This window comes from Rhamphochromis longiceps, linkage group LG18, assembly GCF_057381845.1.
Source record: "Rhamphochromis longiceps isolate RC_006_pf linkage group LG18, R_longiceps_female_GT1.1, whole genome shotgun sequence".
NCBI classification, from domain to species: domain Eukaryota; kingdom Metazoa; phylum Chordata; class Actinopteri; order Cichliformes; family Cichlidae; genus Rhamphochromis; species Rhamphochromis longiceps.
The window spans coordinates 19043203-19062080 of NC_140574.1; the positions used below are offsets into that span (position 1 = coordinate 19043203).

Sequence of the window (18878 nt, forward strand, 5' to 3'; positions counted from 1 at the left end):
TGAGGAAAAACGGGAGCTGGAAGCATGTAAATATAATAATAACCACTTCAGCCAAGAAGAGTGCCTGACGAGCCCAGTTGTAAGTAAGCTATTAAGACTCGACTGTACACCGTGTTCGTGTTTTCCTCCGAAAACAATAAGTTCCGTTGGAGCAGTCTTTCAACGCCTCTCTCTGTCTCTCGCAAGAAAAGTTGACCCACACAACAAAGTAAAGCTATTTTTCGGCTACGAACCGACAGGGACCCCGCCGTATTAGTCAGAGGTCCCTTTACTACAGTTCGGAGACGCGGACCTTCAGTAATAGTAATAAATCACACAGCAATAGTACATTCACGTTGTTGTAAAAAGCATGATAATATATTAAGTAATCCAAAGTATTCAGAATACGTTACTGTCATTGAGTAACGTAACGGAATACGTTACAGAATACATTTTGGGGCATGTATTCTGTATTCTGTAATGGAATACATTTTAAAACTAACCTTCCCAACACTGGGTATATGATAAACTGGAAATATAAAGCTTACATGTAGTGTCCTCATTTTTTAATCTTATATCGGATCTGTATATGAAATAAAGTTATTTTTTCATATTGTGAAACGTCCAGCAAACCAATCTAATTTTTATACTAACTTTGTGTTGTTCAAGTGCTCTGCAGCTTGGTGCAGGATAAACAGGTTAGCTTGTTGTACTGTGGTGAATTCAGTAACTGAATTCAGTATTTAGACCAGCTGCATACGGTCTAGGATAAAGACAGAATAAATACTATACTGTCAGTGTAGTTGATGGAAATCTGCCAAGAAAGTAAACAAAAATCAAAACATCTGCTTGCCTGTTGCTGAGTTCAGTTGTGTAAATCCACCAAGAGCAGCAGTCTGGAGCTCACAACAAAAATTAATATGTTTCTTTTCTCCAACACTGAGCCAATACAACAACTTAGTGTTCCTAAGATAATTTGTTGTGTTGCCGAATCCCACTTCAACCCTTGTATTTTTTGTTTTAGTTGTGGAAGTGTAATCAGAAATAAAGTTTGTATTCCCGTGTACTAAAATTAATCTGTTATTGCATTAAAATATCATTAAGTTCATTTAGATTTGCACAACAAGAGCTCTAGAAAAGCTGCTTTTTACTGTTGGACTTTGAGTTCATTTCAGAGCATGTAAAGTAAATAAGATACATCAGGGCCCTGTTTCAGGAAGCCGGTTTAGAAAACTCAGAGTGAAAAACGATACGCAGGGTTGAGTAACCCCGAACTGTCCAACTCGGAATATTCGGTTTCAGAAAGGCTGATAACAAGTAGTTCAGTCAACGCGGAGTTGCTTTAACCCCAAGTGAAGCGCGCGGACGAGGATACATAAAGCCCTGATCAGTGGAGCACAGATTAAGTGAGTCACCATGGAGACGGAGGGAAAGAAGGCGCGGTCAATGTATTTTACAGCGCTTGAGGCCGAAATTCTGATGGCAGCATATGCCGATAACATGCAAATTCCGCGGAAAAAAGTAACACAGCGACAGCTGCAAAAGAAAGTGAGCATGCATGGCAAAACATAGCCGACAGAGTCAATGCGTGAGTGTTAATTTAAACATTGATCTAGGGATTTCCACCCATTTAACACGTTATTTTATCATATGTTATTTTATTTGTTATTTTATACATTTTATTTTGTGACGTGATGTGAGCGCAGGTGCAACCCAACAGGCCCCAAACGTTCCTGGCAGCAAGTAAAAATGAAATATAAAAATATAGTCCAAACAGGTAAGGTGTAATTGTATTATGAGCCATAGTGCTTGGTCTGTTTGTCCGATGTAAATCAATTGCAGTTAGAGGCTACATTAATTTTCTGTCTGTAAGCACTTATTGAAATTATCTGAGCACATTACAAGTACATATTTGCTTACTCTGTATGCTCAAATGTGGCCCGTTATAGCCAACAGAAAAAAAGCGGAGGCCCGAAAAACAGGTGGGGGTCCTCCACCACCACCACCACTCACAGAGGCTGAGCAGTTGGCCCTCAGCCAAAACAGTGGGCGCCCTGTGGCCGAAGGCATCTCTGCGGGGACATCCTCTGAGTCAATAACCCCGCAAGACACAAGTGCCTACATAGGGAGTAAATTCAAAATAATACATGATGTGCATACATCCTTTCTTCACAGTCACCTTTGCAGTGCTACTCATTCATTTGATAAACTCTTTACCATAATGGATTATTTTGTAGTGAAGTTATTTTCCTACTGATTTTGCCTTCCCTCAGTCTTGGTTGTCTTTGAGAGCATAATGACAATGAAGTGTAAGGTGATTGGTATGTTTGTTAATTGCCATTTGGTCCCTTGTAAGTTATAAGTGACCTGTATAAACCTCATATTCTATCAGTTGATGGTGATGGTGTACTGCATCTGGTGCAGCCTCCTGTTGAGCCAGACCAACATGCAGTTGTGAGTAATACTCCACAGATTATATGAGTTTACAGTAGAACAGCAATGTTGTTTATTTCTTTACTACAGGAAAATAATGAAGAAACATTGACAGCTGTTACAGAGGAGGAAGCAACAGAGACACTTTATGAGGTTTACATCTTTTAATACTTTGTGTACAGGAAACACAGGTGACCAATAAAGCCAGTTGAACAAAAAATCTGTTTATTCTTCTTTCAACATGTTGAGGTGATGGGTCAAAAGAAATGATTGTGACATATGGTGTCTCTGACTGCTCTTCCATCTTGTATGTCCGTGCGAGGGTCAGGATGTTCATGGTTTGGATCACTGATGTTTGGTTCAGAAGGACAGTGTTCTCCTCTAATTGTGGCAATGTTGTGAAGAATCACACATGCCACAATAATGTCACATGCCCTTTCTGGGGTGACCCTGAGTCTTTGCAGGCACTGGAACCGGGCCTTAAGCATTCCGATAGTCATTTCAACTCTGGCTCTTGTCCTGCAATTAGCCAGATTATATCGCTGCTGTGGGCCCGGTTCAGGGTCAGAGTAAGGGGTAAGCAAATAGGGTAAACATGGATACCCCCTATCACCAAGCAAGTAGCCAGTGAACTCTCCTAAGACAGAAGGATACACTTCAGTTCAAATGTCCCTGAAGCAATTGGTCTTTATATATTTTAAAGTATTTTCAACTCACCATGTCCAAATTTTGTGCTCAGTGTACATTCACGGAATATTTGTGAGTCATGGACAGAGCCTGGCCACTTGGCTTCCACATTTGTGATAATGTTGGCAGCATCACATATGATCTTCACAGTGCAGAGAACACAAATTAGCATCCATTACTATGATGAAATAATTTGTTAGTTTGAAATGCTACAGGGAACTATGTACCTGTACATTAATGCTGTGGAAAGACTTCCTGTTCACATAGTCTCCTTCATTTACTGAAGGAGCAATGATTGGAATGTGAGTACCATCTATACAGCCAATCACGCCTGGGAACCCTGAAAATAAATGTAAAATTTAAGTAGTAGTTCAAGTATCACCACATCATAAATTAAGTTTTGGTCATCCTGATACCTGCAATTTTGTGGCATCCCTCTTTGATGAATCTTGTGGGTCTATGACCGGGGAACACCACAAACGTGTACAGGAGACGTTTCAGTGCAACTGTAACATTCCTGACTGCCCGACAGACGGTAGCCTTGGAAACGTGCTCAGCGTCACCAATATTATACAGAAAGCTCCCGTTTGCAAAAAACCGAAGTGCAATACAAATAATATGTACAGAACTGAGAGCATGTCCGCGATGTGTCACATGCGTAATATATGGCCTGAGGATGTTATCCAAATAAATTATAGATTGTGCTGAGAAACGGTAACGTTCGCACAGACAATCATCAGGAAATGATAAAATGTCCAAACGCGCTCTGATCACTCTCTCCCGGCGGAGAGCTCTGCGGAGAATTTGGGCTTCACGATCTACTGGCTCTTCAAGGAAGGGACACGCCATGTCTGACACTTCCTACTGTCAGGTTTCTGACAAAGGGGCGGAGACAGTCAGGGTTAGTTGTAGTAAACCTGCTAGGGGGCAGGTTAGCTTCACGGCGTGTGTCGTCATAGTGACTCACTCAGGCTTCAGCTGAACTCGCTTTGTGAAACCGAAAACCCAGAGTTTTCGTTAACTCAGGGTATACTTACTCAGTTTTTCCACTAAACCGGCTTCCTGAAACAGGGCCCAGAACTCTTACTGGAGTAGTTTTGAACACAGTTTTGAAGTATCTGTAGTTTTGCCACCTCTGAATTACTCTGACATGTTGATATTCAGCATTCAGACAGATGAGCTATAAATCAGGAGCTCTCTGGCTGAGGTACCAGTGCACACAATATTCCCATTTCTAAACCTATTTACTTATATGTATTTTAGTGCTGTCAGTGTTAATCTCGTTAAAATGACGTTAACGGCATAACAGTATTAACGTGGCAAATCTCCGTTAGTGAGTTAACACGTGAGGCTGCACGGCGTCAACGCCGTTAGCTCATTAACGCGTTAGCACGGTTAGCTTGTTAACACGCTAGCGCCGTGCAGCCCCATGCACAGGGCGATCCGCGTTAACTCGCTAACGGAGATTTGTGCATTAACGTCATGTTAACAAGATTAACGCTGACAGCACTAATTAATTTATATTTCTATATTTTTATTTATGTATTTATAACAGTAGCTCTTTTTTCCTTTTTCAAATGTATCTATTAGTATACTGTAGGTGGGGGGAGGGATTGAAACTGTGGTCTCAGTGAAGCATGGAGCTATGGAACTTTTTTTTTAAATAACTAACTAACACTGTCTAGTGTCTGTGTGTTTGAGAAGGGTGCCAGCTCTTTTCACTGCAAAATAAATCTACCTAAGGGTACTGATTAAAGAACCTTGAACTTGAACTTGAATAGCAAAACGCATTAGACAAGTGAGACGAAGCTCTGAGAGGGCAAGGCTCTGACAAAGCTACACAGTCACCTCAGCTGATTCTATAAAATAATAAATGCTAAAATAATTGCAATACAGTGTGCCAGAAGTTGCAGAAGTTATTGAAAATACCTCCAAAAGCCTTGGATTCTCATGAGCAGCTAATCATTGTTGGCTGTGTCGTAATGTCGCACCAAAACCCATTAGAATGTGTGAAGCTTTTAAATTTTCCTGGCAAGAAATCAAGGTGAGGAGAGAGAAAAGTACTCTAGCTGTTTTTCAGTGCACACAAATTCTACACACATAGTGTGCAGAAGGAAGCATTTATCTGGCCGTAAAGAGAGGCTCGTGCTCATGACAGGATGTAAGCATTAATGGCGTCCGTCTTAGCCGGGCTGTAATGTTTGAACACTGGAAAGACAAAAAAGTCCAAACGGTAAATAAGTATTCCTGAACTGTGGACAGTTCTCTGAAACAGTTCGGGCTAAAACGCTTTCTGCTTTGGTGAATTAAAAGATGAGTTGAGTGTCCTGATTGGTCCAGAGTGCGGACGCATCTTCATGATTGTTAAGCGTAATTCTTTGTTTTCAACTACAGACTTTCTTATGGATGTGGACCTGTAATGAAGCTACTGACAAGTGGATGACCTTTTGAACAAAAGTGATGGATCCTCTGATGCATCATTAAGACTAAAAAACAGGAAACATGGGAAGCCTCTGGTCCAGCTGAATCTTCTGGCTTAATCAAAACATTCATATGATTCACAACATTTTTTATGGCTGTTATAAACAGAAGCTTTGCAGAAAGAACTAAAATCAAGTCCTTTTTGCAGTTTGTGAACCACAAGCCATGTGCTGCCTACTTTACTTAGTACAGCCAATATCTCCAAAACAATCTACATGAACTCGTAGCACTGAAAGAGGCGTTTGCTGAATCTCCCCATTGCAGAGACGCCTCACATGAAATCGCAGTTGTCTTGATTTGACAATCTTTTTTCCACAGGGAACGGTTTTACAGAGGACATTGTTTCTCTGCTTGTGATTTTACACCAGTTCTACCAGTCATCTTCTCACTAGCTAATGGCCCTTTTAATGCGCAATTCCATTCAGGCCTGTTTAATGGAGATCATTATGCTGTAAGAACTCCAGCCATTTGTCAGATTGGCGAAGCATCAGAACACTGTTTGCCTCGTGCCGGAAATTAGCTTTCTCCTCCTCACTCTGCAGATTCTTACCAGGCAGGAGAGTTTCTATGACGTTTCAAGTCAGTAAACACTCGACAGCACTCGATGTGGTATTTACACGCGCACATCTCGCCGCTCAGTCACAACGCGAAGAGTGCCGAAGAATCTGTCAACTTACCATTTTGTACAGTAAGACCGGGCTGTCAGCCGTCGTGACAACTCCTGTCTTAACGGTGCTTTTCTAAGTAAAGGTGTTCTATAAGATGCCAAAAGGGTTCAAATGTTCACCATTTTTCCTTCCTCACATCCAGACTCACTTGCTTGTTGCCCCCCTGTTGTCTGCTCCACCTGCAGTTCAGCTGTCGGCTTCAGATCTCATTTTGGGTTTTGAGTCGCCAGGCAGCTGCTGAGAAACTCAGCAGGAAGATGGGAACTGATGCTCTTAGACCAACAGAGCAATACCAGAGGCTCTTTAATGTTTGCTCTTTGTGCTAAATTGACCCTCCTGTAGCAGGGGAGTAGTTGCTGGATTCCATCACCTCCAGAGACAGAAGAGGAATGTACAGTAAAACAAACGTGTTGATAAAAAAGTCAAAATATTTCCTTCAGTGTTTGCTATAAATAATAAAATAAAAAAAATCTGGCAAGACTGAAAGACAGCTATACCGCAAAATAATTTATGACCGTAAATATGTGGGCTTCTGTGTGTCATGTTCAATTTATGCATGTTTATCCTTTTGTGAAATGCTCTGACAGGTGAAGATGACAGCCTGGCCCTTAAGAAGAAAGTAACCGTAGAAGATATTTTTGGTGCAGACCTTCACATCCATGACCCGGACGCTAAATGGCTGAGCGGTGAGTGAGCGAACGTGTGTTTGACGTTTAAAATCCGTCTCTCGTGTCAAAACACAGAACATATCCAGACGCTTTATGACAGCCGTCACACAGAACATAACATCGGCATCAAAATCAGGCGTACACGTACATGCAGCAGCCCGGTTTTTCCACCTATTATTCAAGTTCAGGCAGTTCAACTGCATTCGATAACTGTAAACTGTTCAAGGTTTAAAAAATAAATAAAAAAATAAAAATGTGGGTATCATCGTATAAATTCTAAAAGAAGTCCGGCCTTCTTCCAGCGATTAACAAGTTGGATAACTAACATATTTCCTGCAGCATTGGAGTTAGAGGAAGCCTTGAAAAGTTGTTGCAAAAGTGTCCAAACATTTTGTTGAATACTTACAAAACACTCACTTACAAAAGGTGTTGGAACACCCTGTGTTACTAAACCCGCTGATACATCATTAGGACTATAGTGGTGCAGAAGGAAGAAGTTTATATTGGCATTGAAATTATGGGGAAAAGCTGAGTAACGCAGGAAGCCCGAGGGTTCATCCTGCAGCAAAACACCTTCATTACATGGAAAGTCCAGCTCAAGCTGGTTTGGGATGAAATTAATGCAGGGGTGAAAGAAAAAAAGCCTGCAAATGATACACCACATTTTTGTGCTGACCTTTTCAAAACCACTGATTTATATTCATTGCAGAAAGAATTCAAATCATGAAATCAGTTTGGCTGCTGGATGAGAAGAAAAACAGTTTTCATTTAGGATTTGAAGATTTCTAGAGAGAAAATAAAACTCTATTTATTCAGATGTTGTAAAAACTTTGATTGGTAACATATTTTCTTGGTTTGTCCATACAGTATAGTACAATAGAGTGATTATATTTTCTCATAAAAGAAAAATAGATAGTCAAGTCACACACAGCCAACGTGCTAGAGCAAGCCCAAAGCCAGACACCCAGCAATAAAGGGAGGCATAGAAATGATTCATAAAGAACAAAGAAAAGCAAAATGAAGGAAAAAGAAAGAAATGGTGCAAAATATCTGATGCTAACGAGTGCAGTGTTCCTATATCTAAAGTTTTGCATTTATTGAACTGTCCTGTAAGGACATCATTTGTATCTTATAAGGATAAGATACAAATGAGGGATCGGTTTTGAGTAAGTTGCTGAGCGAGGTGCAACAGCACAAATAAACTGATATAACTGAGCAAATAAAATATGAAATATTTTTAAACCTGCTTGTTTCTAAAGCTAATGGAGTTCCACACTACCTCAAATAAACATTACAATTAGTTCAACAAACAATAACTCTGATTATTCACCTTAAACACACGTTACATCCTTGGAGTCAGCCTTTAAGCCATGCAATACAAACTGAGCATGCTGTGTGCCAGTCAAAGTGAAAAGATGCACACTTAATCAGCGTCCCTGTGTCCTCTTTTGCCTTAATAAGGTAGAGAATAGGAAGCTGCTACCTGAGCTCATAAAAGCTAAGTCTGTGCCCCCTGGTGTTCAGCAGGAGAAGTGCTTTATGTTCTTGAATCAGCACTACTTTGTTCCTGTGATGGTAACTTTATAATAACATTGCATCATGATAGATAGATAGATAGATAGATAGATAGATAGATAGATAGTAGGGGTGCAACGATACACAAAATTCACGGTTAGGTTCGGTTCGATACTTTGGTGTCACGGTTCGATATTTTTTCGATACAAAAAAATGTTCATGCATTTTTAATTTGTCATTTATTAAAATTATAAATATATATTTTAACTCAAAAGTACAGTTTTTAAATTTAACCCTAACCCTTGTGCGTGTTTTTTATTTTGACAGCGAATGCGCACCTGCGGACCACTTATGTGCAGCCCTGGTTATTTAGCTCGTCATATTGCAGCCACAGAAATTCTTTTGTCCATGAAACCATAAAGCTGCACTTTCTTTTTGCCTTATAGTCTGATTTGTCATAACTTCTCCGTTTTGTGGTAAGCTTTTCTTTGGCTGTCACTTCTTCTCCCTGACCTGTCTTATTTGGCTCAGCAGAACTGAAATGCTTTTACACACGGACTCACATAAGCTCAGCGATTCTCTGCGCGATCAACCTCTCACATGTTTAAGCTTGCTGCGGGAGATTTCACTTGTCATGTTTGCATAGTAAGCTAACGATTAATAAGACGATGTCAGAGGAATTGGTGCACAAATTATCATCACTCACAGATCAGTGCTGTCGCTCTCTATACACAGTTCGCACGATTGCAAAGTGAAAGCAAAAAAACAAGCGCAAATTCAAACGCGACTTCAATATGTCACATATTGACAGTGGCTCACCGATGCCAATGACATAATTACCCAGCTACATTTCTGAAAGAATGCAAAAGCATTGACATATATTTTTCCTACAATAGCCCGACGGGCAGGGAAGAGATAGATTTTGGTAGCCCGACTGAAAAAATCGCTAGCTTCGGGACGTCGGGCTAGCGATATTGCGAGCCCTGTATCTGATTGAGGAATCACTCATCTTTGGAAAAGAGAGTTTATTACAGAGAAATGGCTCTTTCCAAAATAAAAGCTATACTATCCGCTTCTTCTGGGCTATATTCTCAGCAGCATAAGGAGAATCATGTGCTAACAGCGGTCTAAATGACTCGGCTAAAGTTAGTAGCATGCTTGCTTTTTTTTGTCTGCTTCCACTTGTCTTTGCACTAGGATGATGTCGGCGTAAATGTGCAGTCATATTCGTTGTGTTCCCACTAGTGCTTTCAGGTTAATCTCGTTGAAATGACCTTAACGCCACAACACGGCAAATCTCCGTTAACGAGCTACCGCCGATCGCCCCGTGCATGGGGCTAGACGGCCAACACGTTAACGAGCTAACTGCGCTAACACACTAGTTCACACCAATGTAATTGAGCATTGCATGGCACATCCAACATACTGTTTTACTTTAGTCCATGACTCGCTTACCTTCAGGGTCATACGTCACATGAAAACCAAAATAATTCCAAATGCCAGACCTGAATGAGGTTCAATTTGCCTGTTGCAAGGAGAGCTTAACTTCTGTCTCGCTAGCTTGCCCTGCGCTCTTCCTTCTGACTATGCTGTCTGTGTTGAGCGCTCAGTGGATCTGCGCTGGACAGTGCAGCCTAGGCGGAGTAGTCGAACACAGATTCACTGAGCGCTCAACACAGACAGCATCGTCAGAAGGAAAATTGATAAAATAAATTACAAATGTTGTATTGTTCGATACATATGCGTACCGAACCGAAAGCACTGTATCGAACGGTTCAATATCGATACGAATATCGTTGCACCCCTAATAGATAGATAGATAGATAGATAGAATCTTCTGCCTCCATCTCTTCTATCCCGACCATCCTCTGTCACACCCACACCAACCCTCTGCATGTCCTCCTTCACCACATCCATGACTCTTTGAGGTTTTCCTCTTTTCCTCCTGCCTGGCAGCTCCATATTCATCATACTGTGTCTAATATATCCACCATCCCTCCTCTGCACATGTCCAAACCATCTCAGCCTTGCTTCTCTAACTTTGTCTCCAAACTGCACGACCTGAGTTGTCCCTCTGATGTACTCATTTCTAATCTCGTCCCCCTTCAACTGTGCCACCTGCAGTTCTGCCTCCTGTAATAAATAACACGAACAGTATAAATATAAGAAACAGCAGCAAGAAGGTTTGATACAGAGATGTCTTTATGTCCTGACAGGCGTGTTCACCTGTCACAAATAAAAGAGAGCTGTTGTACTTTTTTTTTTTTACAGAGGAATGATTTTTCCTGAGGTGTTCTTCATGTCAGCCCTGCTGCCTCTGTAGTGTGCAATGGAGTGGGTGCGATGGGTTTTCCATGTTCAGTGACCCCCTGTCTCTCACTGACTCAGTGCCTCCAGTGATGGCAATAATGATTCCAGTCTTGTTGATCCTGCTGGCATGTGTGGCACTGATGATGCCCTCCCAGTAAACAACAGCAAAACAAATGGCAAGCGTTGCCACAGACCACAGAAGTTACCAGTAGTTACTTCTTTTTAAGATTCATATCATACAGAGTGAATAGTATAAGAAGTTTTTAAAAGCACAACAAAGTTAAACATTAAAGCAGTGTTTTCTACCCTTTTGTCTTCTGGCTTTAGCTTACCCAGTACAAATGTCTCTGATTTTAATAGCTCATCCAAATCGTTTTTCCCTCTGAACTTCATTCTCAGTTTCATTCAGCAGGGTGTTAAATATTTAAAGCGCTACATTATGACACTGAGTGGATACTTGGGTAGGGCAGGGGTGTCAAACATAAGGCCTGGGGGCAAGAAACAATCTGGCAATCACTACAATCTGGTCCACTGGACATTTGGAAAATGTTGAGTGTTTTCCATTCATATTAAACCAAACTAATTAAGTGATAGATCCACAATTAAATGACAGAAAAGTTCCTGTTTTTTTCTTTTAGAAATTTCTGTTTTTAAAAAACGAAACAAAAAAAACACCCCAGATTTTTCTGTGAATTAACAAAAACTATATTTTATAATTACAGGATAGTCTGGGCAATGAACTGCTAGAATGGTTTCTGTAATTTTACACATTTGTCATGTAGCCTCACTGATCCAACCCACTTAAAATAAAAGTGGGATGATGTAAAATTAGTTTGACGTTCCTGCTGTAGGGGCTACAATGGTTGTAGTGTACATTAAATATGAATAACTTTACATAACGGCATATTACGTCACACTTGTTTTTGTTGCTCAACAAACTTATGTAAAATAAAAATGAATAAAGTAAATAAAGCAAAATGAATGCTGATGCAATACTGTTCGCATAAAAGTAAATACTGCACAGAGAAGGCGCTGCCTTGGTGGAGGTTTGGGACCTTCAAAATAAAGTTCTGATTCAGATTTCAATAAACTTTTAACTCATCAAGTATCTCAATGAAAAACACACAGTCTAAGTCTAAAACAAAAAAAATAAATTGCTTGTAGTTTGTTTTTGTGCTCCCCTCTCTGTATCCACTACTTTTTCAAATTTCTGTTTGCCGAGAGATGAGAAGAAGGCGATTGATTAGGGGGGAGAAAAAGCATATTTGGTCAGACATAAAATCAAATCTAGAAGATGAGTCATAAAACATTTATATTTTCTGAAATTTTTGCAAATCTGAGTTCTGCTTTATGGTTCTTACAGTCATACAGAAAGGCTGCCTTGATTAGGAAACAATGTTCAGATCTTCTTTGAGAAGTGAAAGTGCTGCGTTCAACCTCTTCGTAAAAGTCGTACTGCGGTTATTAGCTTGACACACACTGCATGAAAACACCTGAAGACTCGCATGCGTACTTTTAAATGCAGCTGTTACTTTTCATGTAGCGCACAAGCACAAAACGACCTTACATCTGTCCTTTTGTTCCACTGTGCAGATTGTTCGACTGATTACTTACATACAGGCTTATTAACATATAATTAGTTAAGTTTGCGTGTTTCTGTGCCCTTCGCTCACAGCCCTGATGAAAACGTCCTCGGCACCTGACAAAACTCCAGGAATCAATTATGTGACATTGCATCTTGTCAGCTACATTAATGCAATCAACCCCCATTTGGCGCTAATGACCTTCTGATAAGATACCCGATGGGACAAGCTCACACTTGAGCAGTCCTCATCAATATTTTGTGGGCTACATTCACAGCAGTGCGTAATTGATCCCCACTGCTCTTTGATCACCGCTCGCATCGGTAGTCTTTGGACTCACCTATGAGTTTCTCACAGACTCCGATTCAAAGGCAAAGTATTCGACCTTCGGATTGATCTCTAAAACAAAGAGCTCCCACTGTCTGTCTGAAGCGCTCGTATCTTTGAAATACACACAGAGAACAGAGCATACGGTATATAACAAAACTCACTCCATCCTCATTAAATTCAATCCATTTAATCCAGTTTTACCCAAGAAAGCCCTAGAAGAGTGAAGGCAACTTTAAACAGAGCCCTTTCGCAACCAACAGCAGCAACAACAAAAAATGAGTACATCCCTCCTCAGCAGACTCCCATCCTTTTATATTTTGCATGCCCGTCTTTATATTTGATGATGGACTCAATCTTCTTGGGCAAAGATGATGCCAGACTGAGGAGAAATGTTCTCCTCTTTCTCGCAGATGTTTTTCTTTTATCTGTTCTTTGCTGCGGGGGTTTTGTTGCTCTACCTTCCACTTTTAAAATAATCCAAAGATTTTCCAGTGGTTTTCATTCAGCGAGCATCCCTGCCCGTGTTTTCAGTTCTTGTCTTCTTTAAAAACTTTGTGTGTGTGTTAGGCAGCATGTTTTCATGTTTGAAAATACCTCCTTCATCAGTGTTTTGTGATCGGTAACACAGGTCACTGGTCTTTGCCGTGTCATCAGCATTAGAGCCACTAATAATGTTTTTCTTTTCTTTTTCATGATGTGTGACAAACATGAAAAACACTTCACTCTTGACGAGAGGACAGCTTCACGCGACGTCCTTCTTCTTGTCTTGTTGTCACAGAAACCTGTCTCAATGCAAACTTGCATAAACTGCAAAATTATGCATTTTGCCCAAATCCTTTTGGCAATCCGGCTCCTCCCATACCTCAGCAGAAACAAGGGAGAGCAAAAATGTCCACAAAGGTTGATATGACACACTGCAACACAGTTTGAAGGTCACTTCCCAACAGGGTGCATTCATTCTACACTCCTATAATTTGTCCACATCTACTCAATCATCCAGAAAAGGCTAACAGAACTCCTTCACCTTTAGTCTAGAAGGAGTGGAAATGTTATTTAGGCAAGATCACTGTCTGAGTTTCTAATATTAGATAGGAGAGAGCATCCTAGGCACAGATTTTGAGAGACTCTTGTTAGAGACTGCTGGGTCATCGTGACCTCTAAGTCCTTATAAAATGGAGGGGCCTGCTCTGAAAAGAAAAGCCTTTCACAGTCCCTCCTAACCACTGCTACAGCAATGTTTCAGCTTAAGGTCAGTCCTCTAGTTTGCTCTGCTTTGTTCAGGTGAGTCCTTACCAGGTGGCGTGAGAAAGCAGTGGCTTTCTCAGGCTTCCATAAATATGTCCATGCAGTTAGCTTTAATTGGAACTGTATAATTACTTTTGTTGCTGTAGTCACAGATGAACTGATTTTTATTGCACTAAGGTTGTATTTTGAGGTCTTTCTTTGCAAGATAGTCTATTCAATTCAATTCAATTTTATTTATACAGCACCAAATCGCAACAACAGTCGCCTCTAGGTGCTTTATATTGTGTTAAGGTTCAAAATTGAGGAGGGAGAGTACAAACCACCCATGGTCCAGAGGATCTTGGTCCAACAATGATTTTAATGAACACACGTGTGGGAAGACACTCTGTACGCAGACAGCCAGTAGTCCTCGACTTAATCAAAGCATGAACAGATATTTTATAGCATCAGGGTTTGATTTACTGACGCCCCTTCATGCGTCACAGATACATTTTATACATAGATCAGATCAACACCACAATGACTTTTCACCTAGAAGATCATCTTCTATTTTCATGGCTGGTACTTTCCGTTATCTTAAAGTGAATTGTTCCTCTTTCTTGTCGAGACATGACTAATCTCTCCTCTAAATAAGTCTACCTAATATGTGTATGTGTTGACCTCACATGCTCTTTGTGTCACCTCTTAACTGTCTGTGTCTCGTCCTCAAATGCTCTTTCTCCATTCACCTGTTGCACTTCTGACCTTTCACCAGGACAGAGGCTCACTGAGACTATGTGTATGTCTTCTACTAAATAAATGTTTTAACCAAGAACCTCTACTAAAACCTTAATATAAAATGATCTGATATATAAGTGTTTTGTAAGCATGTATTGCAATTCCTTCTATGGCTCCAAGTCACTTGCACAATAGATTGTCCGAACATCGCGCCGAACAAAGCTTCCGACCCCCAATTAATTGACCGAGCTCCAACTCTTTAATAAGCACAGATATGCATTGTGTATAAAATAGTCATAACTGCTTAAGGCCTTCTTAAAGCTATCTGTTCCTCTGTTACAGCAATGATCATTTTGAATAACCTAGTAATTCAAATGGCCTCGTCTGGCCTGCTCCTCAAAATAACTATCTGCTTTCACTTCTGCATACAACTTCCTGTCAGCCTGCAACTCAGTCTTTCTGAAAGAGACACTGTTCAACCCCTGAATGCAATATAAACTCCAGATTATATTATTAATGCAATGGTAATAATGATGATTATTTAACAATAGCAGTAAAATAATTTCCCTGCTCCACAATTGCAAGCAGACCCTACAATAATACGTACAGAGAAAAACCCAACAATCATATGACCCCCTATGAGCAAGCACTTTGGCGACAGTGGGAAGGAAAAACTTCCTTTTAACAGGAAGAAACCTCCAGCAGGCTCAGGGAGGGGTGGGGCCATCTGCTGTGACCGGTTGGGGTGAGAGAAGGAAGACAGGATAAAAGACAGTTTTGTGTTGTTGTTTTTTTTAGTAATGAATAAAATCAAATACTTTACATGAACCTTTTAAAATAAAACTTTTCAATTAATTAAAATTCATATCACAGGTCATACATATGAGTGAAGTACACAAAGCAATGGCGGCTTTGCCTGATGTAGCAGATAACTGAAATAGTGGCGCCTTTATTAGTCGTTAATATTTCAAATTAAGTTTTTGTAAATCAGGGTTTTATCATAGTAAAAACAAACTTTATGACTTCCAGCTGAAATGTTTCTCATAAAATTAATTAATTAAATTTGGCTGAAAATGACACATTTTATATGCATCTGTAGTTCCTGAAAATTGTCAATGATGGGATGTGAGACAAGTGCTTTTGAGTGACACAAACAGATGGTAACAAAATGTATTTTGCTTACCTGTTTCAGCCTGAGCAGAGCCGCTTTCATTGTAACAAATTTTTTTATTATTATTATATCTTTATAATCAGATATTATCAGCTTTAGGATATTGATATGCAAGTCTGTGAATTGTAATATTCAGGCTGATGAAGAAAATACAGTTAGTACAGCAGACACTTCCCTTTAGAGGAAAGAAGACATGAATCTCAGTGCTAAGCTAAGGTCGCTGGCACATTGAATACTCAGAGCCTTTCTAACACAGCGGGAGATACGTAATTCATTACTATTAGATCATAAGATAAACCTTGTAGTTTTCATATAAAACAGATGAAAGGCCTGTTTGGCAGCTTACTGCTGCTTTAAATTACAACTGGCTTCATTAAAAACACTTAGCTGTACATAACCTGCCCGGAACCATAATTTATACAAGCAACTAGCTGGTGAACTTGGTTGAGTCTTTGATGGCTAAAAAGAGATATTCCCATGAACCCCAAGTTATTTATATTGCTCTGTAACTGTTGGATGCATAAATAAATGATGAGTAATGTTGTCATATCAACTTAAACAGTAATGATGTTGAGTTTCAGTCTTTGTGCTTCACCTCTATGTTCCCAAAGTGCTCAAAAAATCATCCAAGAAAAATTTTAAAACATTTGGCAAATTGTAGGTTAAACTGGATACTAAAGTGGAGTGGTGTAGGTGGTCATTACTACATTATTTCTAATTAGTAGTCATACTAAACCCATGCTTTTATTTAAACTGTTATTGTGTTGACAACTTCTGTCTACAGGTAGTCATGTACTACCAGGCTACCTAAATATTACACCTACTGGAGCTGCTTAACCATGGAAACCAATGGCATGAAGCTCCCAGCATGCAGTTTTTGTGCTGATGTTAATGCTGCTTTGCAATAATACCAATTACAGCTGATTGAGAAGTCTCTAGGATGGAAGAAATTTCACAAACGGTGGCCCTTCTATTACAGTACGACACTTGAATTCAGAAAGAGCCATTCTTTCACAGATGTTTGTAAAGGCAGGCTTCATGGCTAGATATTTGATCGTATACACCTGTGGCAAGAGGACTGAAAACACCGGAATACAAAGACTGAGATGACGTGGACCCTCCACAACAGTCCCAGTTTTCCAGTTTTTCCCAAGGGGGCTAGCCCTTTGGAAAATTAACACTGGATTAAAGGTGTGGATTTATACTTTTGCCCCTGTAGTGTATATACTGAGAACTGCCCTTGTGGTGGGACCTGTCGCAGTAATTATTACACAACAGGAAAACCATACTTGCTGCACTTTCGTTGTCTGTATCTGGGAACAGGAACTGTATGAAATATCATCTCACCCTCTGGTGTTTGTTTTTCATTCAAAGACAATGAGCTGCTGTATCGTACAGCGGAAGGGGATGTTGTCCAGCTTAACATTGACACCTTGGAGCAAAGGGTTGTCGTTCCAAACCAGCTGTTTGTGAGTACATTTTCTCCGAGAACAGTAACTTTTACTATCTGCTGCTGCTGCTGTACTGAGTGTGTTCCTGATGTGAGTGTGTCTGTATTTTTGTCTGTATCCCATCCAGGATAGATCCAGAGCTGCCAAGTACCAAGTGTCTCCAGACATGCAACATGTGCTGTTTGCCTTTGAAGTAAAACCGGTGAGAAATCTAGCTGAAATATTTTGTTTTCTCAGACTTTGTCCTTTCCTGACCGCAACTTTGTTTTCTTCCACAGAAATACCAACACTCCTATGAGGCGAAGTACATCATTTACAGTCTCGTGACACAGTAAGTACAAACTTTCTGTCCTCTTCCTCGACAAGTCTTTACTCTGACCATATGTAGCCTGGCACTGACATCAGCGCCATTTACCTGCGTACTCTAGAATCTTATGGGAATGCTTTTTAATTCACTTTAGTTTGGGGCGAAGCTTTTTGGCCTGTTTTTTAGCCTTTCATCCATCTATGTCTGCTTAGTTCCCTACTGTTCTGTATTTGTAGCGAGCCAAGCAAAGTCAGCTTGTGCTAAAAAAAGGACATGGTTGATTGATGAAACCTACAGTGAGGGAACAAGGCTGAAAAGCACACGACTTCTTTGTCTGACTGTGCATTTATATTTATTTAGTATTTATTTAGTATTTATTTATTTATTGTCATTGTCAAGAACAATGAAATTGCGTTTGGGGCTTCCATACAACCCAAAAAAAAGAAGAAAATAATAAATACCCCTTAAAACCCAAGTGTACATATTTAACCCAGTGTGACTCCAATGCAATAAGACAATCCTTAGCAATAATGTTCGTAGAAATTCAGACAAAGACGTGTTATATTGGCATATAACACGTGTGATGTGCATGCAGTATACAAACCAGCAAGTATGTTCTCATGATGTGTTGTCTTCACAGGGAAACGTGGCCTTTAAATCCCCCTGAGGTGCATGAAGCTTTCCTGCAGTTTGCCGGATGGGGGCCCCAAGGCCAGCAGCTGGTAAGAAGCCTGTACCCTTGGGATTACACTCCCTGAGTTCTAGCTCGCAGGTAGAGATCTGTCAGTATCAGTCTGCCCTCACAGAGGAGGCACAGCAGTGGCTTGTCACAGTGGCACAGCCAAACCTTGTGGTAATAAGGTTTATGCACTCTGTAATGACCACATTTAGATCTCTTAGGTGAACGTCCTTTGCTTTGACCTCCATCAATGTCAGCCAAGAAGATCTTTGCTTTGTGACAGCTCGCGAGCCGGTGAGAGACACAGTGGCAGATGGCATCTTGGTGGCACAACCCTTGGCTTGGGCAGTATGAGGTTGCTGGGAGAGGAGCAGTAGACACACAGCAATGATGTGTGTGCATGTGCCTGTTTTCATTTTAGACCACAGCATGGTGAGGATATGTTGGCTTTCTGACACATCTTCAAATGTTTGAGGGTGTAGGACTGGAGATAAGCCTCAAGGTTACGGCAATGAGCAAAGGGTTGCATTGCACCAGTGTCGTCACAAAGGTCAGCAGGCACGTGTTTCCACACGTGTTGGTCTGTGATGTCAGCCACGTTTGGGGGCAGCTCATGTACAAGGATCCCGTTGCTTGGAGACAGTCTGTATGATT

At 40.5% G+C, this 18878-nt stretch overlaps 1 protein-coding gene and 1 long non-coding RNA gene across 5 annotated transcripts in view; one reads left to right on the plus strand and one right to left on the minus strand.

Moving 5' to 3' along the window:
- The window catches only part of LOC146648096 (A-type potassium channel modulatory protein DPP6-like), a 107306-nt gene that overhangs the window by 65374 nt on the left and 23054 nt on the right, over nucleotides 1-18878 (plus strand). For all 4 annotated transcript variants that reach the window (XM_085389084.1, XM_085389085.1, XM_085389081.1 and 1 more), the window contains 5 exons: nucleotides 6836-6934; nucleotides 17162-17256; nucleotides 17366-17440; nucleotides 17517-17569; nucleotides 18186-18267. In XM_085389084.1, coding sequence (XP_085245210.1) covers nucleotides 6836-6934; nucleotides 17162-17256; nucleotides 17366-17440; nucleotides 17517-17569; nucleotides 18186-18267 — 404 coding nt within the window. The remainder of the gene's footprint in view (nucleotides 1-6835; nucleotides 6935-17161; nucleotides 17257-17365; nucleotides 17441-17516; nucleotides 17570-18185; nucleotides 18268-18878) is intronic.
- Nucleotides 2534-3720, minus strand: LOC146648098 (uncharacterized). Its single transcript, XR_014908460.1, has 3 exons — nucleotides 3516-3720; nucleotides 3327-3439; nucleotides 2534-3241 (listed from the first exon to the last, which is right to left on the minus strand). It is a non-coding gene; the product is annotated as an uncharacterized LOC146648098 (long non-coding RNA).